This window comes from Lactuca saligna, chromosome 2 (genome assembly GCF_052625555.1).
Source record: "Lactuca saligna cultivar CGN05327 chromosome 2, ASM5262555v1, whole genome shotgun sequence".
Taxonomy (NCBI): Eukaryota; Viridiplantae; Streptophyta; class Magnoliopsida; order Asterales; family Asteraceae; genus Lactuca; species Lactuca saligna.
The window spans coordinates 178,702,365-178,730,299 of record NC_136418.1 but is presented as its reverse complement, the minus strand read 5'-3'; the positions used below and the strand labels follow the sequence as shown (position 1 = coordinate 178,730,299).

The 27,935-nt window shown below is 34.9% G+C and overlaps 1 protein-coding gene and 1 non-coding gene across 2 annotated transcripts; one reads left to right on the top strand and one right to left on the bottom strand.

Annotated features, from left to right (window-relative positions):
* Nucleotides 1-1,496: 1,496 nt before the first annotated feature.
* TRNAM-CAU (transfer RNA methionine (anticodon CAU)) lies at nt 1,497-1,584 on the bottom strand. Its single transcript is given in 2 exon segments — nt 1,497-1,532; nt 1,547-1,584. It is a non-coding gene; the product is annotated as a tRNA-Met (tRNA).
* A 23,606-nt stretch (nt 1,585-25,190) lies between these two features.
* On the top strand, nt 25,191-27,237 carry LOC145028315 (cytochrome P450 CYP82D47-like). The gene is made up of 2 exons (XM_078976991.1): nt 25,191-26,197; nt 26,276-27,237. Exons 1-2 carry the CDS (start codon nt 25,253-25,255, stop codon nt 26,912-26,914), a joined length of 1,584 nt encoding a protein of 527 aa, XP_078833117.1. The 5' UTR covers nt 25,191-25,252; the 3' UTR covers nt 26,915-27,237.
* Nucleotides 27,238-27,935: the final 698 nt, after the last annotated feature.

Genomic DNA, 27,935 nt, shown 5'->3' with positions numbered 1-27,935 from the left:
ATGCATATAACAATATATAAATGCTGATGCATGTATGTATATATGCGTCCGCAGTTTATATGATTGCCGACGCGTAATTTTAACTTTTGATGTCTTGTTCTAAGTTTTCATGCTTTAATTTTTAGTCTCATAATATATATATATATATATATATATATATATATATATATATATATATATATATATATATATATATATATGTGAAAGTTGAAATAGACTATTTAAAGGGTGTGATAATGATGAGCAATAATGAGTATTGACTTGTATTCGTTATTAGGGAAAATTGGTTTGATCCCTTCTTAGTGGTAGTCCTGAATACATTGTTGAATATCGAGTAAATTATTAAAATCGTTCATGTGGTTTGGTCAAAATTGTACGTTTGGTTCTTAATTTTTTTTTGCACTCGAATCGTCCATGTTGTTTGATTTTGTTGCGTTTTTCGTCCCTATGGTTTGGTAAAAATTGCATGTTTGGTCCCTAACTTTATGTATTTAAGGGACGAAAAATGCAACAAAATCAAACTACAGGGACGAAAAATGCAACAAAATCAAACCATAGCGACAATCTGAGTGCAAAAAAAAAAAGTTAGGGACCAAACGTGCAATTTTGACCAAACCACAGAGACAATTTCAATAATTTACTCTATAATATCTTTTGTTGGCTGATTTGTAGTGACCAAAAGAACTTACCTAAGAATTCTTTGGCCAATCAAGTGACTAGTGTTGGAGTTTTGAAAATTTAATTTTCTTTTAGAAAAATTGTAAATCATACAATTTGAACGGCTAAGTTGAGTACCGGTGCCCATTTTTATAACGCAAAATGAATGGGACTTTGAAAAGGATTTGGATGCAATCATGTCAAAGATCTTAGGATATATGGTCTTAGGCTTATTTTTATTCTCTTGGCACCTCCACGCTAACGACACTGGAGTGTGTGCTCAGAATGGTGGGGGTTGGGTGTGTTTACCGTCGTCTTGAACCTACTCTCTATTTATTTCTATGTGTGTTTAAGAACTTATACATTTATTTGCCTTAAGTACTTGTAAATTAGGAGTGAGTTGTGAGGGTCCAGAAAAATGGAATATTTGTTATGTGGGTTGAAAAAGATGGAAGTAAGAAGAAAGTGAAAAAATTGATGTGAGGTCTGTATAATAAGATGATTGGACGGGACGACTCCCTTTGCTTAGAAGATAAAATTGACTCAACAAGTTCAAGAAACTCAACCACATCATATTTTTAGGAGTGAGTTTGTTAGTCAGCCCGTCATAAATCATTTCCAAAACTCAAGATGCACCTATCAAACCCTACCGACCTTCAATTTAATAGTGAAAGAAAACGATTATTGATTATTTCAAATATATCTATGGAATATGTAGTTTTTCACATTTTGTCAAATCTAACATGCTATCAGCTTTGGAACTTGTCCAGCCAAGTCAAATAGTCAATCGTGCAAAACAAGGGTAAAAAGTAGGAAAAGTTGTAGAAGAAAAAAGGTAATGGGGTGAGAGAGGCTCGAACTCTCGACCTCAGGATAACTCAGATATAGCTATGAGACCTACGCGCTAGCCAACTGCGCCACCACCCCTATATGAACTTGAATTTCCAAAAAAGTTTTATATCTGAAAACTTGGTGTACGGATATGAAAATAAAAAGCAAAACATAGTAATTTCGAATCAAGTAGGTAATAAAGAATTTTAGTTTCCACCGCCAAAAGCTATTGGGTTACGCGCAGATTTCTTTGTCATCAACATGGACAATTTAGGTTCAACAAAATATGATTTCAATAAGTGTCAAAAGGACACTAATTTATATTTTATGGTCCATAGTAATCTCGACAAATATGCCCCAAAACAAGTTGGTCATGTAAGTTTAGTTATCTAACCGATTTATTCGGTTATTTTTTTTTCGCAGTTAGTAAATTTCACCATTATGCACAAGGTAAGGGTATCTCCAACCCATTTTCAAACTCCATTTATTCTTTTATTTCTTCAATTATTCTTTTCCAATTGTACCTCATTTTCACCTTCACTTCATTTTTTGAGATATGAATAGTATTCCCCCTATTGGGGAATACTATTCATATCTCCAAAAATAGATATGAAATTTGTTGCCAATTTTAATCTCTTTTATTTTTATTTTATATATTTCTTGTTTATTTTATCTACTAATTATAATTTAAATGCAATATTTAATCTTTATAATTTCATATTATATATATAGTAATTTATATTAATTAATTATAAATATAGAGTTTAATTAGTAGAGAGGTGTATTTAACAATATATATAAGTTATAAAAATAAAATATTCTAGGAATATATTTTTTGAAGTAAAAAATAAGATAGAAAATAGAGTAGGATTGAAGATAAAACACTATTAACTCTATTTATAGGGGAAAATAGAGATGATTTGGAGATCATCTAATAGAAACAACGAGTTGCATTTATGATATGACATTTAAATAAATTAAGAGAAATGAGATTTTGAAGGCGGCGTAAGTTGGTTTCTAGCTGACCTGACATTTAATTAAATTCATATTCTAATAAATGAATAGTTTTAATCTTCTTTTGCTAAATGTCACTCTAATACAACTCCTTATTAACTCCTTATTAACATTATGTCATGTATCATGTAGATATATTAGACAATTAATTTCAAAATTCAAATTTACATTTTCTAATTATATGTTAAATTTGAAGTTATAATAACTTTAAAAATTTGTTATATCTCTTAATTAATAATTTATTTAAAATGAATTATTTAAAATAATTGATTAATAATTATAAAAGTTTGTTTAATTAATTTTATAATCGTGGTTTCCACGAGTTATAAACTAGTAAATGTATAATAAAATTCCAATTTTCCATTTTCTAAATTATCAAAATAATTGTTATATTTTCTTGATTATTCTTAAAATTTCCACGGAGTTCTTGATTCTTGAAGCCAACCTTTCCATTTCTTCATTTTATTGAAAACAAAAACCACTCTACTTAGGTAAAAAAAAGAATGAAAAATAATTTGTGTTTCTCCTCAAGTCAAGATCTACCACCATCGATGATCTCTTCATTTCTCTATATTAAGACCCACCATTTTCTCTTGCGAAGGTTGAAACTTGTGCACACCACCTTCAAGGAGGAAAACTATGTTGCTGGAGCTTGTGAAGTCGAAGCCTATGTAGTCTCCAACCACCGTTGGTTAAAGGTCTGTTGGAGTGTTTTTGACCGACAAAACATATATTTATCCATCGGTTGAAGATGGTCTCACAAGTCTTAGCCACCGCCACCACAATCTTGGGAATAGACGATTTCTTTCCAGTGATTCACCTTTCCAAAGCAATCGAAATTGTAACGTCCCATTTTTCAAACTAAAATTTTTATTTTTAAAAGAGAATGTTTCATTCAAACGTTCATTCATTTGTAAAAAACAATTGTTTGATAATCAAAATCTAACTATTCAAATAAAAGTTTAAAATAGAACATGCAAAAATCTCAAAACATGATGTTGATGCTTATGTATAGTTAAATCTTGCTCTTCCCACAATCTGAAGAAGTACTTAAAATCATTTAATCAACAACTGTAAGCCAAAGCTTAATGAGTTCACCAAGATACCACATACACAATACACATACAATGCATATCCATAATGACCTTTAACAAAAAGCTGGTCCACCCTTTTGACCTTCAGCGTAAAGCTGGTATGCCCTTTGGTCTTCAACATAAAGTTGGTCTACCCGAGTATCTTGGCCTTCAGTACAGAGCTGGTCCTCCATCAACTCACAACATAATATATCAACACACATATAATAAACAGACAGACAAACAATCAAACATAATAGGCTACTGACTAAACGAGTCTACTTACGTATCAGTGCAACTACATCGTAACATACAGAGGATACATACTCTAATATGTAGTATAGTGAGAAAACTCACATGAATAGTGTTTGGACAGTTATCAGCAGTCCAACGGGCGAACAGATGTGCCAAACAAGTATTAACCGATAATACTATAACTCATCAATATCTATGGAATATAGAGACTAATATCTAGATCCTTTACTATTCCCAATAACACTGTAATGACTATCTTAAAGCCGAAATTAGATTATGATGCCTACCGATGAAATAAATTAGACATTCTTACATTTCCAAGGCCACTGGAATCAACCTTATACGGTTTTTCCTTGATTATATATATATTACAAAACAATGTTAAAATTGCTTAAGTCCTAATCTCAATTTCTTTTACAAAATCATAACCAATAGAACATACCTTGAGTTCCTAAAGAAAGATGGTCAATATGACTTGAAATTCACGAGAATCACTCCCCAAATCAACCTTGGACATCATTCTTATGATGGTCTTTGAACAAGATAAAATGGAAGAGAAACCTTATCCATGATTTTTCCTAAAGAAATGGGGTGGGTTTGTATGATATTATTATATATAATAAAATGGAACTTGATTAGGAATAATATTGTAACGTCCAAAAATATGACCAAAAATTTTTATTTTTAATTTAATAGAAATAGTATTCCAAAGATATCATCAATACAAGTCAAATCAAATAAGTGTATCAAACATCATCTCAAATAAGAGTAATCACAAAAGCAGAACTATGTGGTGTGTGCAATGCAGTTATCTCGAGCTCTTCCCCTTGGAACCAGAAGTACCTGAAACATAAATTGAAAACTGTAAGCTCAAAACTTGGTGAGTTCTCCAAACTACCTAATACTATACATAATAAACTACATACTGGGCCCTGCCCTCTATCGGGCCGCGCTCGGTATACATACCTGTTATTGTTAGGCCCCGCCCACTATACACATACACATATATCACTTAATCATACTAACACATGAAATGATCATAAACAATAACATACGATACAATCATCGGGCCTCACCTAGCATCGAGTCCCGCCTGGTATACATAGCAGCACATATCACATGCAAGGGTCATGTAGACTCCTAGCATCCTAATATAATAACAAGGGCCAACATTGGTGCCTTAGACCCGCTAAACCCAATGAGGAAACTCACCTTGGCTGCTGAATCTCATTGAAAATGCTTGGCTACTGGTCCGAAGAATCCCCGAGCTATCAATACAAAATAGCACCCAAGTTAACATTTGGGTTCCAATTCATATCCACCCATCCATACTTAGGGTGAAAAGACCATTTTACCCCTTACATAGTCTAGTGCAAGACTAATGCCCAAACTCACAATCAAAAAGACCCAAAACTAGTTAATCATCCAAGATCCACTTATGGTCCAATTTTCCAAATTAGGCCCAAACATTTATGTGGGCCTTACCCTAAAGCGTTATAATTTCTCCTAGTCCACAATACTTGTACTCAGATGGCCCAACAAGAACCCAAGCATCCAAGCCCAATAAAATGGTCCAAACTTGAAACCTAAAACGCTAAGCCCAACAGGATGAGTACGAGGGGCGTACTTAGCTGTATGCTAAGCGTAGTTGCGAAATGGCTTGTATGATTAAGACCAGAAGCCCAAATCACAAATCTAAGTCCTAATAAGCATCTAGAACCATAAAGTTACTAACTTGGTGACTTTTCATGCCCCATAAGGACCCAACTTTAAAATATAACACTCTACTTTCATTAAAAGGACATAAACTCATGCATGGATGAATCTAAACCCTAAAGGTGCCAATTTTTAGACCTTGAACCTTAGAAACACCAAGAGTAGCAACTCATAGCTCGTGGAGCGATATCAAACCACTAAATCTCATTCATGGGGCCAAAAAGAGTCCAATACTCATATAAATTAGATCTAAACTTCTAATGAGCAAGGTCTTTGCTTTTTACCGCAAACAAGCTGGAAATGAAGCAAACAATTGTCACACCCCAAAACCGAGAACGACGGAAACGTTCTGGGGCGTAGGACGTCATGTAAAGTATCACAACACAGTATAATAGTAAACAAGTAAACAACATCATCCATTGCATTATATAATTTTAATACAAGTGCGTTATGTAGTTTATGAGACACTAAAATATGAATCAAAATAAAAGATGAGTCTTGTATACGCTCCATCTTCTCAAAAGCTGGCATCGGCACCTATCTACTGACGACCTGAGAATACAAGTTATTTTGAAAGAGTTTATCAACATTAAAGCTGGTGAGTTCATAAGTATTTAGTGTCTATGATTGTATCAAAATGTTTGAAACAATGTTTTAAGTACGAGTTTGTAAACGTTTGTAGTAAAAGTATGTGAATGTTTGTAAGTGTTTGCAAAAGTTTGTAACTCCTAGAAAATCCTATATTTTCTACTAAAATTAGCCTTCTACCAAGGCACAACTGTTTTGCATGTTTGTTTCTTGTAAAAGTGTGTAATTTTCCCAAGTGTAACTATCATTATCAAAATATAGTTTGTACATTAATGTTTAAGTGAAGTAATCACCAAATGAATGTAAAGGGTAAATTAAAGTAGTACTGTAGTGTTGTATTATAGGAACTACTACTGTACTAACTACCTTAAATCGGATTTATATCAAGGTATTATGTGATTAATTGTACCATACTATCGACTGGAAAACACGACAATGTAAGTAGTCAAAAGGTATGACATTTGGAACCCGAAGACCTGTAGGTCCCGCTGTAGCTAGCAGCAAGGTGTAGGATAGTCAATCTAGTATAGATCTATACACAAACTCATGCTCTCCCTCTAGGAGATTCTAGTTACAACTCGGGCCATGACAATGAAGGCATGCTCCAATAAAGTGGATCACATTTATGTTATAGTATACTTGTATATGTAATGTATGTACTTGTGTAATGAATGTATTATTTCTCATCATAGTATCGTTGTATATGTTCTCATCATAGTATAGTTGTATATGTTCTCATCATAGTATAGTTATATATGTTCTCATCATAGTATAGTTGTATATCTTCTCATAGTAGTAAGTAATGACTCATGAATGAACTGACTCTTGAATGCTTCATTGGACTAGAAGTAGTAAGTAGTATAACCCTAAACTATACCTATAATAGTTTATTAGTAGACTTGTTTTGTAATACCCCGAGTTCAGAAGATCAAAGTTCAGGGTGCTTTGTGTAAATATGGAAGACCGACTCGGCGAGTCGGGTCGCGAATCTGGTCATGTGTTAAGTGACCAACTCGGCGAGTCAGAGAAGTGACTCGGCGAGTTGGTGCTGGGTGGAGAGAACCCTAATTTTCGGGGTTGTGCCCTATATAAAGGTCATTATAACCCACCCTTAGCCTCTTTGTTACCTTCCAATACCCAGAAAAACCCTAAAATCGTGTATAACCTTCATTGATGAAGAATTAGAGCTTGGGAAGAGAAATTGAGAAGAAGAGGTTGAAGATCAGGAGGCTAGCATTTGGATATCATTGTAGATCAGGGATCTACTCCTCCTTTGGATCATTTCTGAGGTAACAATCTGTTATCTTGAGTTTCATTATTCTAGATTAGTTCTTGGTTGCTATTTTTGGGGATTATGGCTTGAGTGGAATCAATTTCGAGTGTAGAAGCTAGATCTGAAGTTGAAACTTCAGATCTAAGCTTGTAATGATCCTATTTGTTGTAAAGGTGCTATCCTAGAGTGGTTGGTGAAGTCCCTTTGCCTTAAGCCTTAGCCCTAGAGTATTTTAGGCTTATTTCCCCATGGTTTCACGTAATGTTTGCACCTTTACGTGTAGGGAAGGTTGTAGGACGTTGGATCCATGGATTGGAGTCACTGCATGGCTTAGAAAGCCACTATATGGATTAAGAGCTAGAGGTACTCAGCGAGTCACATGGGTGTACTCGGCGAGTTGGATGAAGAAAGGCAGGAACTCGACGAGTTGGAAGAACAACTCGGCGAGTCTGTTGAAGATTGCCTTGGACTCGGCGAGTCTGGTCATAAGGTCCTAACCTTTTTGGTTAAGCGATGAATTGGTGAGTCGAGGGACGACTCGGTGAGTTGAGCAGGAAGTGACTTAGAGTTGGTTGAAATCAGCGAATCTTGGGGCGACTCGGCGAGTTGAGTCGTGGATTGGGAGTTTCTGAGTATAGGGACTCGACGGGTCAGTGTGTTGACTCGGCGAGTAGAGTTAGTTAGGAAGGTTGGCTTTGACTGAGGACTTTGACTTTGACCAAGAGTTGGCTAGTTGACTTCTAGGGGTATTTCGGTAATTATTGGTATTTATTGAGTTCAGTCTTTTGTTATTATCAGTGGTGGAGTTCGTGTCGGAGGTTGGAGCAACGTGATCTTATCTTTTCAGTCAGCAGTTGCGATGCGAGTTATCCTCACTATATCGATAGGGTCTAAGGCACCAAGACCAACCCTTTATCAGATTGTAATCCGAGTTTAATGTTTTCAGGTACTTCAGGAGACCGTGGCAAGGCGAAGGAATGATCGTACCGCTCCTCATGTTCTTGTTTTATGATATGGTTCTGAGAATACTCTGATAATAAATGTATTGAAAACCTTTTTGTAATAACTTAATGAAATTGGGTTGTTTTTGAAAAGTTTAAATTGGCTTGAAGTTTTAGAGTGTTACATGTTTGTATAACTGAATGTACTGAATTGAGATAAAAGTATTTATATCTGTACATATATACATAATATATAAGTAAGGATTCAACGACACTCGAACAAACAACCGGGTACTTTAAGTCCACAACCAAACAATGATAGGAAATAAAGTGGGTTATCTCTTCTAAGTCCTTCAAACCTTATTTATATAACTATATATGTAGTAGACATGGTTTTAACAATATATAAGTTTCAAAACTGTAAAATAAAGGTTTAGTATACAAAAGTGAATTTTATAAAGAGTTTGACATGTAAAATAGTTTGATAAGCAGTTTGAAGTCATTTGTTGGTAAAACAGTTTAAAGTATGGAAAATCCATTAGTATGCTAGTTATTAATCACATGCAATTGATCTAATAACTAACATGGTTCAACTTGTATTCCCCCATAAAAGCATTTAAAAACATTTAAAGACATTTCAAAGGTTAATTAAGGGGTATGAACTCACCTGTAGTGAGTGGTTTGGATGAATAGATGATATAGGATGCTAAGTGTCAAGTGAAGACTTGAGCACACACACGGATCCTATTTATCATATAATAACACATATATGTATCCAATTAGTCATTTAACAATTAATTAACCCAATTAAGACACCCTAGGACATGGAAACACACTTTGATTCAAGTGCTAGAAGTACCAAGGGTTGCATCTAAGGGTTGTATAGCCACTTAAGGGAGTTTTCGATCCAAGTGGTATGTTTCTAGTGGTTTTCGGTCCATATGGTTTTCGGTCCAAGAGGTTTTCGGTCTAAATGGTTGGCCGAAAACTCTTGAAATTTGATGCATAAGGTGATTTCCAAGGGCTTTCAACAAGCAAAGAAGTGTTCTAGACTCAATACTAAGCATTAGGAAAGGCTTAAGGTCTTAAAAACACCTTTCTTTAGGGTTTTCGGTTTAAGGAGATGCACTAACCGAAAATCCCTTTTATTCTTGGAAAAATGACAATTTCAAGGCTTTAAATTAAGTATTCTTACTAGATAACAAGTATAAGAGATAGATACTTACAATATGGAAGAAAAGAAGGTGTTTTTGGCCCAAAACACTAGTGTGTGTTCTTGGAGAACACTTGAAGATCTAAGAAAATGGAATGATTTCACAGATGAAATCATGTAAGATCACTAGATAAGGGAAGAGATCAACTAAACAAGGAAGGAAACACTTACAATCTTGAAGATGTTGACAAAAATTCGTATGATACTTGAGAGAGAATTGATCTTGACTTGGAAATGGAAAAAGAATGGTAAAAATGACTAAGTGTCATTTATATACCCTTTAGGGTTTTCGGTCCAAACACCAATTGGGCCGAAAACTCCTAACTCTTGGAGTTTTGTGACTTAAATGTTGTACCATTAATCCTAAAGTATACTTCCTTTCATTTATTCTTTCGAAGAATAAATATTAAAAAGAAATACCCAAAGGGACTTTAAACCGTGCTAAAAATTAGCAGAAATGAATTGTCTTTTTAATTGAAGTGTTTGACTGTAGAGTTCGTACAAAAGAAAATTTTGGGTTGTCACAACAATCAAGATCCAAAAGCTCTTCCTTGATCCACCACCTTGCACCAAGCTTCTACTTCTTGATAATGAACCAAAACACACCAAAATGCACACAATGAGCTCAAAACACAACAATGGAGGCTAAGGGATGATTTCTAAGGTTTTGGAGGCTTAGGGGCTGGTAAAGAGGCCAACCCTAATGACTTAAGACGTTTATATAGGGTGCAACACCATAAATTAGGGTTTCATTAACTTACACGTACGCCCCGCGTACGTGTATGTAGTCACGACCAATCCTAGCATCAGTATGCTAAGCGTACCCCTTGGTACGCCACTCGTACTGGCTATTCTGCTTATACGCTAAGCGTACCGCTTGGTATGCCTTGTGTATTGGCCAAGGTCCATATTTCAACTTTTAAAATAACACAAGGGCAATAATGAAATATACCAGGATTCAAGTGTTACAAATATACTTTTAGGTTTTAGACTTTGGGCCTCAAAACTTTGTTATTTTAGACTTTAGCCACAAAACTTTTGTAATGTCCCAAAAATCACAAAAGAGATTTTTCATTTAAAAGAGGATAACTAATAAAAATGATTTACTTGAAATCATGTTGTAACAACCAATCATATGAAAACCATATGATTAACAAAGTTGAGTTACAAAATAACGGAAATAATATCTTCGATCCAAGTGTATAGTCATGTCGAGCTCTTCACACAAACAACCTATAAAAACATTTTATCCAAAAAAGCATAAAAATTAGTGAGTTCCTCAACATACCAAATATTGCCATCATACGTATAGTACATCCAAGCAAAATCCTCGGCTCTAGCACCGACCTGCCATCTCTCCTATCCACATCCAAGCATAAAGCTAGTGAGAATTGACCTTGGTTTATATGTCTAAGTGGTTGTTGTACCAACCTTCACATCCTGTAAGCTGTAGAGATTGTCTACTTTGGTTGTGAGGTGAGTTTTCTCACTATAGTTTGTACTATAGTATATATTCTTTGTATCTTAGGATGCTAATATACTGTAGTGAACTATAGGCAGGTATGTTACACTTACATGTGATTGTTTGTTTATCAGTCTGTGTTTATATGCATATGTCATCATATTATGGCTGGGTTGAAGGCGGTCCAACTGTGTGTTGTAGGCCAACTCTATGTTGAAGGCCAATGGGGTGGTCCAACTTTATGCTGAATGCATGAGGGGCGGTCCAACTTTATGCTGAATGCATGAGGGGCGGTCCAACCTTTTGTTGTAGGCCTTTTGTGCATGCATTGTATGTGTATTGTTGTGTGGGGCGGTCCAACCTTTATAGTTTAATTATGAAATCATTGTGATATATACAACTATTTGATAATTTTATAAACCATTTAAAATTGTGTAAATTATATATCAAATGAATAATAATATAACGGGTAACAAAGTGTATGAACAAAAATATGAACTGCAACTTTTAGTAACATAAAAATAGAAAAACATCTATTATAACATTTGTATTAAAAAAGATATATATACAACGAATAATAAAAAATATGAAAAATAAACACTATAACTTTTAATAACATATAAAAATTAAAACATTTATTATAACATTTATATTAACTCTTCATATTTAAATCAAAAATCTCTTCAAATACATTAATATTTTTAATGAGTAAAACTTTACAACCTATAAAAAAAGAAAAATAAAAAATTATTAGTGATTACTAATTAATAATCATAAATTAAAAACTCTTGAGTTGTAAATAATAAATATACATAAATTAGAAAACTCTTGAGTTGTAGTGTAAATTTCAAATGAATGCGGTACTTGGAAACGTATTATTATTATTATTATTATTATTATTATTATTATTATTATTATTATTATTATATTCGTCTAAATAATTGGTTTTGATGCATCATTTTAATCCATTCAATTATTAAACATAAAGATATTTAATTATAAATTTATAACATACATTGGTGCATATACGTGTTAAACAAATCACATATAATATATATATATATATATATATATATATATATATATGTATATATATATATATATATATATATATATATATATTCGTAAATGTCATATGTAATTCTTGTCGTAGTAATATGGATAAATTTCATATGAAGAACGTATCATGATAAGTCTATCATAATTACATATCAAATGTTCAAAATTTTGTTATCTTTTAAATATCGTCTTTTAAATATGTTGTGTAGGATAACCCAACAAAAAAAAATAGAAAATAAACATAATCAAAATAGAAAAACTATAAATAAGAGCATTGGGTGGTTGAATATATAAATAAATATGTTACATAAACATACATTTAAATGAAAAGGAAAAACTAATATTCGTTAACTTTGCTCAAACAAAAAAACCTATATCCATTTTATGAATCTTCTTTCTTCATTTAACACCATTCAACCATAGAAACTTGATGACAATTCTTCACTAACCTGCAATCAAAATATTTTTCTTGAAAAAGAAGAATCATAAAGATATTCCAAGCAAAACATTGATGTTTGGAGAGTCACATTCAAGATTGAGTAATACACACAAATCATATATAAAGTATAAATGAGAAACTGAATATAAAGAAAGAATAGAAAAGCTTCATTTGTTTTGGTTGAAAGAAAAAATCATATTACAATTACCATCGATGCGACATAAGTCATTTCTTCAAATCATCATATTTGGATCGTGAATGCTTCAACTATATGAAAACTTTTGAATCACAATATCTTCAAATCCTTCTTGCATGTAAGATTTTATATAACACAAAAGACACAAAAGATTGACCTTTTTATAGTAAACTTTTCACTAAATGCTAATTAAACATAATATAAGTTATAAAACTTTTGAGTTGCATTAGTTAAAAAAGGGGGTTTCAAATGAATGTGGTTTGAGAAAGTTAAAAAGAGCGTTTCAAATGCATGAGATTCAAGAAAAAATGCTAGCTTTAAAAGTATGTATGATTTTTCTAGTTAATGTTGTAGAAAATCAATATGCAAGTAAGGATAGAGATTCATAAGAAATATGCTAAATCATCAATTACTTTTTGGGGTAAAAGGATTTGTGGTAGTGCAATATTTTATATAAACTCTTTTCTTTTGAATGTTAATATATAAATTTTTACATATATATACATACATTTTTATATACATATCCACACATATACATACATATACATTTTTACATATATATACAAACATATACACACATTTTTACATACATATCCACACATATACATACATATACATTTTTACATATATATACAAACACATATACACATTTTTACATACATATCCACACATATACATACATATTTATATAAATATACACATATACATATACATTTCACATACAAATACATACATTCCATATACATTCATACATTTTAACATAGAGTTTTTCATATATCTACACCCATATACATATATTTTTCACACATATATATACATTTCACATACAAATACTCTTATACATATATTTTTTCATATATATACAAACATTTCATATACAAATACACATATACATATATATTTCACATGCAAATACTCATATACACACATTTTTTCATACATAGTCATACATTTCATATACAAATACACATATACATATACATTTAACATATAACACCCAACATTTCTTATACCTACATTTAAAAACAGAAAAAAAAAACATACTTGGAAATTGAAAATCGATTAGGTGGTGGTGCGATGGTCGAGGTTGCCAGAGTAGATGTGGTATCATCGGAGAAGAGGTGGTGTCACCCGAGATGTTGCTGTGAAACCACCAAAATCCAAAATTAACAAACAAATTCATTCTAGAAAAGAAATTGAAAGAGAAAGGAGGGAAGGGATCACCTACTGCTGCTGTAAATGCTGAAAAATCGGAGTGTTGTCGTTGGAAAATGTATCACTGCAGCCTGGGCCAAATGTGGGGGTGGGTGGGGGGGGGGGGGGAGAGGAGGAGTGAAGAGGAAAAGAGAAAGGAGAAGCTTTGTGGTGGTGGTCGCCTAGGAAATCGAGAGGATCAGAGTATTTCGCTGGAAAATCGCCAGAAAATGGTCTAAGAAGATGGTAGTGATGATGTGTCACACGCCAAAACCGAGAACGGCGGAATACGTTCTGGGGTGGAGGACGTTATGTACAATATCATAACAATTGCATAATAGTAAAAAACAAGCGACCACAAATTGCATTAATATAGTAATTGTAAATACAAACGTGTTCTGTACAGTTAATAGACACCAAAAGTATAACAAAAATAAAAGATGGGTCTTGTATATGCTCCATCTTCTCAAAAGTTGCATCAGTACCTGTCTATCTTTGACCTGAGGATACAAGTTATTTTGAAAACGAGTATCAACATAAAGCTGGTGAGTTCATAAGCCTTTAGTGTCATTGCTTGTATAAAAGTGTTTACAATCATTTAGTATAAAAGCTGAAATAAATGTTGAGAGTAGTAGAAATCCCTAGAAAATCCTATATTTTCCAGAATTGTATATTTGTAAGTTAAATCCTTTGAGTGTGTAAAAGTATTTTCATTGAAACTTTCAGTGTTAACAATAAGGTAATGAATTTCATACAAGTAACGTAGATGAGTAAAAGTATTGCTGGTTGACTGTAGTAGTGTTGTAAACTTTAATATATATTTATTTACTTTGGGAAATTAGCTTAGACTTTAAGTCTTAGTGTGTTAATTTGGATATGGATGTGATTTCTCATGTAACCAAACTAAATGATTATAGAGGGTCCGATGACCTTCCCGGTCATCCTTAGTGTAGTGATGTAGTGCCACCCATGGGCCTATTATAATTAACAGCCGGGATGTAATAGCATCCGTCCTGTATAGATATATACATGTAGTGTTGCTTTCCTTCCGGGAAGCCCTAGTTACATGGTATTTACGCAGTAGAGTGCCGTATAGAGGGATAGTGTGTTATATTCTGGATTAGTGTATTCTCCTATATTATAGTATAGTAACTTTTAGGTATAGAGAGTGTTCTCTTTAACGTGCCTTAACTCGTAATAGTAGTAATTACAGTGAGCATCATAGTGATAGAGGTAATGAGCAATAGTATTAACTATACCTATTATAGTTAAATAGAGTGTGAGATTGCATGCCTTTGATTTACAAAGGTATTGAATAAGATGAAGACTTTCATATCTAACACAAATATATATATGATATATAACTAAGAAATCAACGCCAGTCGGACGAATAACAATATACCCTAAGACCACAATCAAACAAGAATAGGAAATAAGGTGCGCTATCGGTCCTAAGTCCTTCAAGTCTTACTTATATAAATATATTGGTGTAGATATAGTTTAAAAGAAAAGTAGTTTAAACACAGTTTGAAAATAGTTTAACAACAGTTTATCTTAGAAAATGCGTTTGATAAATATTTAAAACAGTTTTATTGATACATAGCTAAAAGTATACAAAATCCTTTTTGGTTGTAAGTTATAAATCACATATGATTAGGAACTAGAACTAGTTGCATTTACTTGTATCCCCCCTAAAACATGTAAAGACATTTAAAAAGGTTAATTAAGGGGTATGAACTCACATGTAGCGAGTAGATCGGGTGGAAGTGTCGGATGAGCGTTTGGTGTCAAGTAAAGACTTGAACACACTCTATGACCCTAATAACATATGAAGACATATGTTTACAAGTAATTAGTGATTAAGACACTAATTAAACACATATAGACATCCTAATGTGAATAAAAGCTCTATGGTTAAGTGCTAGAAGGCTATTGGGTTGCAAGGAAGGAGTTTTAGGCCTCACTATGGAGTTTACTCCTCACATACTCACCTTAGGTGAGTTTACGGCTGAGGGACCACCTCCCCCATGAGTTTACGGCCGTAAACTCATGGGAGGAGTGTATTTGTGTGCTTTCAAGTATCTTGTGTCTCTAGGAAGGGTTCCAAGGCAAATTCCACGGCTTGAGGGGTGTTTAGGGTTCAAAAGGGACACTCCCTTGGAGTTTACGGTCCTGGGACCACTCCTTGGGAGTTTACGGTCGTGAACCCCATAGTTTACGGCCGTGAACTCTTGGAAACCCCTTATATTTCGTTTTTGAGGTCCTTATCTTACTCCTACAAGTTTCTATGTGAAGGTCCAAGGCTAAATAGGGGGTTAAAGGCTCAATTTGCATAGTTTAAGGGAGTTTACGTCCTAAGGGCGTTCTTGGGCCGTAAACCCTCTTTTAAGCCTCTAAACATAAGATTTAATGTCTAAAACACTTCTAGGGTATGTTCTAAGTTAGCCTCTAAGCCTAAGGAAGAGATTTGGGGGCATTTTGGCACACTTTTAAGGGTTTATGGCCCTAGAGTGTTCTTGGGCCGTAGACTCCTTACTCTTGGCCTTCTTAGATGATTTTGGAGCTATAATTACATGTAATAAGTTGTAGAACAATCTAGGGTAAGAGTACTTACAGTTTGGGAGCTAAAACTTGCGGATTTTGGAAGAAATTGAGCCTTGAAGAGAGAGAGTAGAGAGAGAGAGAGAGTGAATAGAGTGGTAAAAGTTCCATTTAGTGTCCACTCAACCCTGATATGGGGGTTGGGTTTGTGGCCAGGTGGGAATCTACCCGATACCGACATTAAACGGGGCTTATGGTCATACCTGATTAAATTGTCGTAATTTAATGTTTTTGTAACTAAAAACTTTTTAAAAGAATATTGAGGGTGTTCCCGTGTTCCTAATTTATTCCGATCCTTATGGAGTCATAATAAAAGTCCAAATTTTAATTTGTAGGATCCCAATGTTAGCGGAAAAGTTTGATAAGAACGGCTTCTATTAACGGAAAACGGGTTACGGTGACGGAACAAATTTCAGGTTGTCACATGATGTCGCCTGTTCTGAAACATGATGGGGAGGTAAAGTTGATGGAGCCTTTAGCGGCGATGCTATTTGCGGAGACACGATGGCAATTGGGGCGACAATTTGGAGGGAAGATATCCCGCTTTTTTTTGGTGACTAGTAGCGACGACGGCGTCATCTCTATTGACGTCGCCGCTATTACCTTGGTACGGAGAAACCCGGTCCGTTGGATCAGATCAAAAACGAACGGCCACGATTCACTCTAGGGGAAGTCACACGAATCGCCGATGTAGAATATTAGAGGCGACCCTTTAGCGGCGACGACACGAAGGCGCCTGGTCGCATGTCGTCCCTAATACTGTCTGTCGTCTTTAATAGCGTCGCCCCTAATACCTATATTTCTTTTTGTGGTACTTCTCAAATTGTTTCGTATACCTACTTGTGAATGACATAGTATGTGTTATCCCTATAATTTGACAATATATAGAGTGAGAAATACATAAAATAACACCTAAGATTATATCACAATTGTTTTGGTGACTCAATATATAGAGTGAGAAATACATAAAATCACACCCAGGATTATATCACAATTGTTCTGCTGACTCTAAGGGGTCGTTTGGTTCGCTGGAATCTGTTGGAATCGGAAGGAATTGAAATTTAATTCCATCACTTTCCTATGTTTGGTTCAAGTTTTGAGAAGGAATTGGATTCCTAAGGGGTCGTTTGGTTCGCTGGAATCGGAAGGAATTGGAATTTAATTCCATCACTTTCCTATGTTTGGTTCAAGTTTTGAGAAGGATTTGGATTTCTAAATATGTCCAACTTTCCTTCCAATGAGGGAAAATAAATTTCATTTAAAAGATAAGGAAATTCAAATTCCTTCAAGTGAGAGTGTTGAATATTACCATATTACCCTTTTCATTTTTAACATTAAATATGAAAAACCTCTGTCACTACTCGCGACCACCTCCACCACAACCTTCACCACCACTACCCACCACCACCACCAACCATCCTCACTAATGACGTCGCCACTGCCACCACCTTCTACACCACCACCCACCGCTTCTGTTACCACCATCACCATCGTTGACACCATTACTATCACCACCGTCACCACCACCACCACTACCACCACTACCCATAACCTTCGTTACCACCTACACCACAACCCTACCACTACCGTAATTACTACTAACTCTATCATCACCACCATCACCTCTATTGCCACCACCACCACCACCACCGTCACCGCCACCTGCACCCACCACCACCACCACCGCTGCCACTAACACCCATCGCCACAACCACCACTGTCTCTACGATTAACACTAGTGATGTCACTACTACCACCACCTCCACCTTCATCACCACCACACATTACTACCATCACCACCACCGTCACTTCTCCCACCATCGCCGCCACCACCACCGTTTACTATTTTTATAATTTATATAATATATTTTTACATATAATTATAAAATAAGTAAAAGTAAGCAAAAACTAAAAATAGTAGTTCTGTCATTTTACACTATACAAATTCTATTTTCCGCCAACCAAACAAAATATAATATTGAATTCAAATTCCATTTACTGCTAACCAAACAGAATATTGAATTAGATTCCAATTCAAGACAGATTCTGATTCCTTAATAGATTCCAATTCCTTCTAAAACATTTTATAAACCAAATGCTCTAGACTAGGGGTGAGCATGGTGCGGTTTGGTGCGGTTTTAAGGTCAAACCGAACCGCAAACCGCATAGTGCGGTTTTTGCATCTTTAAAACCGTTGGGTGCGGTTTTGCAATGGTTCGGTTTTTCGGTTTTTAAATATGGTTTCGGTTTTTATTGGTGCGGTTTCGGTTTTAAACCGTGTTTAGAATTTGGTGTAGTTTTTTTATGTTTTTTGGTACGGTTTTTTAAAACTGTAAGAACTGAAAACCATCTGCATGTAAGCTTGTATTGTGCTGTTTTTTTTAATCCATTCATTTTCAACTCAAAACAAAAATACATAATCAAAAACTGTAAGGCGCTTAAATTACAACTTGTGACTACTCATAAACTAATTAATAATTGAATGTTGGTTGATTTTGACTTAATTTGTTACAAGCTTATTAGTGTAATCGATTAGTACGTTTAGCTAACAATAGAACATTTCTTTTGCACCCCATATAGTCTTACACAAACACAAAATAAACATATAACAAATATATTATCGTTTATAAGTATTTTAAATAGCATGTATATAATATACATTGATTGATTTATTACTCTACACGCTTGCAGTGCGGTTCGGTTTTGGTGGACCGGTTTTTTGGATAGAAACCACACCGAACCGTTGACCATCGGTTTTTGCAAAAATTAGATCCGCACTATCGGTTTTTGCATCGGTTTCGGTTTTTCGGTTGCGGTTTATTGCGGTTTTGTCGGTTTTTTCTTTAATCGGTTCGGTTTTTGCTAACCCCTACTCTAGACCCCACCCATTTTTATTATTTACTAATTTTCAATTATAACCCCATGCATGTAACCTTCGTCATTTTTTGCATAATAATTTGATTTCTTACACCTACTACTTATTTTACACTCAAACTTCATAATTTAAAGTATTTTGCTTTAAAACTACACACACATTTATATATGTATTAAAGAGTAATTCTATACGCACGTAATTCTAAATTGCTTTGTATATCCACTTCATGAGTAAAATAGTGTATATGTATCCTGGTTATTTGACAATTTATGTGAATAAATGATACATATAATAGGACCCGTAATAAATCGTTACTCAAAAAATATAATAACTCTTTATTTTTTTCTTCGAAATTTCAAATCCACAAAAAACAACGGAAAACGGATATTGCCATATAATACTTACAAAGATACAAGATATACAAAGAAAGATTATATGTTTAATTTATACCTGAAAGATTTAAGTACAAATTAAATAATCTATGCAAATTAAACATAATAAATTTAAATAAAATGTAAATCTTTCCTGTTTAATTTATCTGTATTTTTGGTTTGCTTAATATTTTTTAATTAATTTTGTAATTTGATGACGTTATAATATACTTGATATTGATTTCAATTTGAAAGTATTGAGCAATTTTTGTAATAATATAATCTGTTACACATAATCTCTAACTTTTAATTAAATATTGGGTTAATACCTTAAAAACCATTATTTATACATATCCGTTTCGATTTAACCCTATCATTTTTATTTGTTACTTATTTGCCACCGTTAATGAAATGACGTTCCATTTATTACACCTTACCCGGTTAACAACCGGTAATCACCTCCTTGCCGGTTGCATCTCTTCACTTGATTACTAATTCTTGGGAACGTGCATAGTAGCCACCACCTTTGTCCCTCATGTCTGACTAACAAAGGGGTATCCCGATAACATCATCGTCAAAAGAGGGTTTTGCAAGAGGGTTTTGAAAGAGGGTTTCTGAAGGTTTTCAAGGGTTCGATGGCAGAATCATCACGGAGAATGAAAAGTAAAGAATCAAAGGCGACAAAGAAGACAAAGTTGAGATATGTACGTGATGAAGAAGAGTCTGATGATGATCGTCTTGACTTAGGATTGTTGGATGTTGAACCAGATAACTTCAATCCTACATCTAACTTGTGTGACGACCCTTTTCTTAACATTTTATGTGATGATAAAATGTTAAAGAATAATCAGTTTGAAGGGGACGATGAAGCTGATGTTGCTGATGTTGAAGACATTCACCAGGAAGAGCTTGAGCATGAACACCTTGAAGATGAAAATGGCTTGGAAGTGGGTGTCGAGTTCAGGGTGCACGATCCTACCGTCAAGTGGAACCAAATGAAGCCTACAGTTGGTGAGTTATATGAGTCTCCTGCTCAGTTAAGGTTTGCACTCACTAACTATGCTGTAGCTAATGGATACCAACTTTGGTTCATGAAAAGTGATAAAAGTAGGGTAATTGTTAGGTGTGGGAAAAAAAATGCAAAAAAACCATGTCCTTTTAGGATCCATGCTTCGTGGAAGTATAATGAACGTACTTTTCAGATAAAATCTATGGTTGAAACACATCTTTGTGCAAGGAATTATAATTTTGGACATTTGGTTAGTTGTAATTGGTTAGCAAAACACTACATTAAGGACATAATTAGGAAGCCCAAAATGACACTACCTGAGATGATGGAGGATGTCCTTACAAAATATTCAGTGAAAGTGTCAAAGGGGCAATGTCATAGAGCAAGGGTAAGGGCAAGGGAGATGATAGAAGGTAAACTGGAGGAACACTATGCTAAGATATGGGATTATGCCAACGAAATCCTTAGATCTAACCCTGGAAGTACATGCAAAGTAGGAGTTTCTGTAAATCCAGATGGGGTGAATTATTTTGAACGTTTTTATGTATGTTTTAAGGCATTGAAAGATGGATGGAATATAGGGTGCAGACGTGTGATTGGCTTAGATGGATGTTTCCTAAAGGGACAAATCAAAGGGGAGATTTTGACTGCTATTGGAAGAGATGCTAACAACCACGTGTATCCAATTGCATGGGCTGTAGTAAATGTAGAGAACAAAGAAAATTGGACTTGGTTTTTACAGTTGTTGGTTGATGACTTGGGTGTTGAGGATGGAAGGGGTCTAGTTGTTATTTCAGATCAACACAAGGTAAACATAAATACTACAAATTTTTTTATGTATTCATTTATATTGTCTAACCCATATTAATATTGAATTTACTTATTTCAGGGACTTCTAGAATCTGTGAAAGCTATCCTTCCACATGTTGAACACAGGCAGTGTGCACGACACATTTATGCCAACTTCAGGAAGAGGCATACAGGTTTAGAGTTGAAAAACTTATTCTGGGCTGCTGCAACTAGTTCACATGAAGGGGATTTTGTGTCTAACATGGAAAAAATTAAGAAAATCACTTCAAATGGATATGATTGGTTGATGTCTAAGAATCCACAATCATGGTGTAGGGCATTTTTTGGACTAGGGTATGCATGTGAGGCAGTGGAAAATGGGGTTTCTGAGTCCTTTAACTCCATGATCATAAATATTAGGAAAAAACCACTTCTCACAATGTTAGAGGAAATTAGAATCTATGTCATGTCTAGGTTTTATTATTTGGCTGATAAAGCTTCTACTTGGAGAACTGAATCGTGTCCAGCTATCATAGAGAAAATGAAGGAGTTTGGAAAAGAGATGAGGTAAATTCTTACATAAACTTGTTACTACTTACCATTAAATTGTGTTGTATAGTTAACATGAAATTGTTATTTTTAATTTGTATTTATAGGAACTGGAAAGTTATAGCAACTGGGGGGTCTGTATTTGAGACAAGGTATGGGTATACAGCTTACAAAGTGGATTTGGAACAACACTATTGCACATGTAGACTATGGGAGATATCTGGAATACCATGTGTGCATGGTCAAGCAGCAATAAACTACACTCACATGAATCCAACTGATTTTCTAAGCATTTGGTTCCAAAAAGAGAAATTTATGGCTGCATATACCACAAATATATCACCAGTGAATGGAAGCAACCTGTGGGCACCCACTGACTATATAAAGCCATTACCTCCTTTGACAAGGAGACTGCCTGGTAGGCCAAAAACCAAGAGAAGAAGGCATGTGTCTGAGGTCAATGATTCCAAGTTCCCAAATGTTAGAGCTAGAGTTTGTAGGACTGTTAGGTGTAGCAAATGTTTACAATTCGGCCATAACTTGAAATCCTGTAAGAATGAGCGAGTGATGAAGGAGTATGTGCCACCTAGAAAACCAGGAAGGCCAAGGAGGGGTGGAGAAGAAGATAAACAAAAGGCAGTTAAGCTTGTAGTGAAAAGAAAGAAGAAGATAAAGAAGGCTGGAGAAGGATCCTCAAACCAGGATGGCCAAGGTGGGGTTGAAACTGCAAACGATGCAACTGTGCAAGAAGAAAATGGAACTGTACAGGAAACTGTACAGGAAACTGCACCCAAAATTGTGAATGATGGGAATGCTATTTCTGATGAAATTGATGTATTGTTGCAAAAATGTGGTTATGAACCTCATGAGATTGAACAGGCTATAGAAAACTTGGAAATGGAAATGGTATGCAGACTTAGAAGAGGATGTTAACTAGTATGTGATTTACATAAGGTAATTAACTAGATCATGTCTTACAGGGTGTAGATGCTAATGCAGACTTAGAAGAGGATGTTAATGAGATTGAAGATAACTTGCTTGAAGAAAACTTGGAAATGGTATGCCAACCTTTACTTTAAATTTCTTAAAACTAATATGTGATTAACATAGGGTATTTAAATACATCATGTCTTACAGGGTGTAGATGTTAATGAGATTGTGCCACCAGTGCAAGAAGTTGCTATACAAGGTTTAGATGCTAATGCTTGGGTTGGTGAAGATGATGGGAATATTGACTTCATTGAAGATACACAAGTTGTTGGGAGGCCTAGGAAAAGGAAGATTTCTGAGAGAATTGTGAAAATCAAGCTGAAGAAAGCAGTTTATGATAAGGATGGAAGGGGTTCTAGTATTAAGAAACCAGTTAATTTGGAGTAGGACTATTTAGGAGGGGGTATCATGGGCACTATGTATTTTGCTTGCCCTTTTTGTTAACATTTCATCAGCTTTTGGTAACAACCATCCAATTGTATATCAGCATCTAGTAGTATTCAATTAGGCCTTTTTGAACATTGGTAGTTAATGGCCATTAAAACATTGTTGGGCAATTGGTTGTTTGGTACAGATTGTAATACCCCCTTTTATGTTATTATGAATGCAAGTATTTGAACTTATTGTCATTTCACTTTGCTTGTCATTTCACTTGCTTACTTTAGTACATTCAGTTATTACCAAGTTTAGTACATTCCAGTTAATGCCCTTTACTTCCTTATTATGAATGCAAGTATATGTTAATTGTCATTCCAGTTAATGTCCTTTACTTCCTTATTTTAGTACATTCAGTTATTACCAAGTTTTACCAAGTTCTACTACATTTCACTTGCTTACACAAGATTTAGTACATTACCATAACTACATTGTAATAAATCACTATAATGCAATTACCAAATCACAGGGACATAAATAAGATTGGATTACTATCAATACACTTCTCCATCAAACATTACCATAACTACAGTGATCACCTGCTTACAATCATATGTTAATTGTCATTCCAGTTAATGTCCTTTACTTCCTTGTTTTAGTACATTCAGTTATTACCAAGTTTTACCAAGTTCTACTATATTTCACTTGCTTACACAAGATTTAGTACATTACCATAACTACATTCTAATGAATCACTATAATGCAATTACCAAATCACAGGGACATAAATAAGATTGGATTACTGTAAGATTGGATTACTGTCAATACACTTCTCCATCAAACATTACCATAACTACATTGAACACCTGCCCTAACCAAAATGAAGAACCTACAACAACCTTAACTTACAACTGCCCTAACCAACTGGTTCTTAAAATACAATGTCAATTAACAAAATTACTCCAATAACCACTAACATCACCAACACAAACTTCAACAACTTGATCACCTGCAGAACACCACTAGCAACAACTTCGTTATAGGGCTCCCTTTCATTAGCATAAAACTCCATCTCTTCCGTGTCAAGCCACTTGAAATATTTACACCCTTTTTTGGTACCCTGCCAACAAAAGCTTCATTTACTAACTTTTGAAAGATAACAAAATGGGAAAACAAAATCCCTCAAATTTACCTTATAGTTAGGGCATGCCTTGAACTTTCTTCCTGGGTTTTTATCAGTTCTTGAAACTGAGTATTGCAGTTGATCACCACAATCACACTTAGTGCGATAAATCGGTTTGCTGATAGAAGTTGTTGAAGACGAAGCCATGGAAAAGAAGAAGACGTGATGTGTGAGGAAGAACGCTTGTTAAACCGAATGAAGGAGAGGTTTTGGGGAAAAAGTGGATTTTGGGTATGTAAACGGTTAGGGTAACCTGTTAAACCGACGACACCGGCTACCATTGACTTTTCATAACTAGTCAACACAATTAATGGCAAATAAGTAACAAATAAAAATGATAGAGTTAAATCGAAACGGATATGTATAAATAATGGTTTTTAAGGTATTAACCCTTAGAAATAAACGCATGTCTATAAATAAATGTAACTTAGAAGGGATAAAAAAGGAATTAAAAAAAAAAAAAAAAAGAATCTTGTATGGTTCACAATATTTTAAATATTTTTGGATTGCGCGCACAAATATACAATTACACATAACCAAGCAGTGCGCTGGAATTCTATCTCTCGTCTTCCACAATTATTGCAGCCGCTCACACAGCAATGGAGTTGCATCTCTCGTCTTCAACAATTGTTACATCCATCTTTTCATCTGTTGTAGTACTAGTTTTCTTACTGCATACCCTCGGCAAAAAGAAGGCAACGACAGGGAAGAACCGAAATCCACCACAAGCAAAAGGGGAATGGCCTATAATCGGGCACCTACATCTTCTAGGTGGACCTGAGCTACCTCACAAGGTTTTAGGTGACATGGTAGAAGAGCATGGCCCTATCTTCACCATCAACCTCGGTGTTCATCAAACTTTGGTGGTGAGTGACGGGGCTACAGCTAAAGAGTGCTTTACAACAAACGACAAGGCCTTTGCAAGTCGACCAAAAGCAGAGGCAGTAAAACTCATGGCTTATGATTATGCCATGTTCGGCTTTACTCCATATGGCGAGTATTGGCGACAAATACGCAAGATGGTAACGCTCGAGGTTCTTTCTCAACGACGAGTTGAAATGCTTGGGCATATTCGAGCTTCAGAAATTCGAGCCTCCATCAAAGATTTATATGATGTTTCGGTCAAGAGTTCAGATGTGTTGAGGGTGGATATGGGTCAGTGGTTTGGAAATTTTGTAGTAAACATTATGGTTAGAATTATTTCCGGGAAGAGGTTTTCGCCTAAGGATGAAGAAGGCGTTCGATTTCAGAGCATAGTAAAAAAGTTCTTCGAGTTAATGGGGGCATTTGTGGCTTCTGATTTTATCCCTTATCTCAGGTGCTTCGATGTGGGTGGATACATAAAAGCCATGAAGAAGACAGCGAGAGATTTGGACGATATCTTTGACGGCTGGTTAAAGGAACACAAAATGAATAGTAACTCTTCACAGCAACATGAAGGCAACCAAGATTTCATAGATGTGCTAATTTCCGTTCTTCAAGGTGCTTCTGAAGAAGCATTCCCGGGGTTTGATCACGATATAATTATCAAATCCACATGTCAAGTAAGTGAATTTACTTTTCCAAGATCTTTTAGATATATGTTGTAAAATTAAACTAAATTCCATTTCGCATGCATGCAGCAACTCCTAGTAGCAGGCGTGGACACCACATCTTTGACATTAACATGGGCTTTGGCATTATTGCTCAACAACCCAAAAGCATTAGAAACTGCCCAAGATGAAATTGATGAGCATGTTGGAAGGGACAGGCTGGTGGAGGAGTCGGATTTGAAGAACTTGGTCTACCTGGATGCCATCATCAAAGAAACATTCCGCTTATACCCAGCTGGACCACTCTCAGTTCCTCACGAGTCACTAGAGGACTGCATTGTTGGTGGATATAATATTCCAAAAGGCACTCGTCTGTTGGTAAATCTCTATAAGATGCAACGTGACCCTAAAATTTGGTCAGAGCCTCTTGAATTTAGGCCTGAGAGATTCTTGACTAGTCACAAGGGTATCGATGTCAAGGGAAACCATTATGAATTGCTTCCTTTTGGTAGTGGTAGACGAATGTGCCCTGGTATTTCTTTTGCCCTCCAGGCTGTGGGTTTAACGCTAGCTAGCTTGATTCAACAGTTTGTCCTTAAAAAACCATCAAACCAACCTGTTGACATGACTGAAAGCTTGGGACTGACTATAGGCAAAGCAACACCACTTGAAGTCATTTTGGCCCCTCGATTATCCTCTAATATGTATCAGCATCATGTTGGCTCATGAAATCAACTTCAAATTCCCTGCCTACAAGTTCAACATCATCCATCATTCTCCATAAGAATGTGAGAAGGTATCTATTACCGACCTAGTTAATAAATCATGATAATTATTATGTAATGAAGTCATGTTGTTAGAAAATAAGGATTCAAAATAACAATAATGCTTGGATCGTTATTATATCACTTTCTAAAACATGTAATTCGTCTCTTATAGCATGAGGTATACGAATTCAGAAGTGAGATAATCCAAGAAATCTAATTTGGATTAGAGGCTTAATGCAAACCTTAAACACATAATACCTTGTGATGTTATGTATTCTTAAGAGACAGAAAGATTGATAATGATTAATTTCTTATGTGTGACTAATCAACCCTTTTACTGAATAATTACCTTGCATTTATACAAGGAGCGAAAAGTGGTTACGTGTTGGTTACACTAAATTGGCACCAAAAGAAGTAGTTTTAGCATATAACCGAAACATACATCACCATGATGTCATCGGTGGGTTTTTGGTGAGAAAATACATGGCTGGACTATTTCTTTATATAGAAATCCGTTCTGGTTTCGAGGGGCTGCCCCTTGGAATCCCGTACCCAAGGGCACTGTCCCCGGACCCCCATTTACCCGAGTTCACATTTAACATTCCGAGTGTGTACCTTGTATTTCTGGTGTGAGATGGTTGGTTAACTGAACCCACGATATTTCGACAAGAATAATAATAACACTAAAATATGCTGATAACACTAAAAATACCAACATTTGTTGCATTTTGTTCATCACGTGTTTGATTGATAATATCTTCATTATGATAAGTTCCTTAACCAACAAGTTTATCTTGATAGGGACCCACTTATTTCATTTTCATCATTTCCCTCGATTGTTAATATTTGTATATATTAGCGATAAATAGAGAATGAAATATATTTGTATAGTCTTTTTTAAATTCCCTTATCCTTCGGCTAGGCTCTGATACCACTGTTGGGTTTTGAGCATTCTAACACTCCTATGGTGTACATGCAACCCT

Excerpts from the sequence above, each read along its gene's own strand:
- LOC145028315 (XM_078976991.1), top strand. The coding sequence starts at position 25,253 with ATGGAGTTGCATCTCTCGTCTTCAACAATTGTTACATCCATCTTTTCA. Across the intron at positions 26,198-26,275 it reads TTATCAAATCCACATGTCAA|CAACTCCTAGTAGCAGGCGT; the intron begins GTAAGTGAATTT and ends GCATGCATGCAG.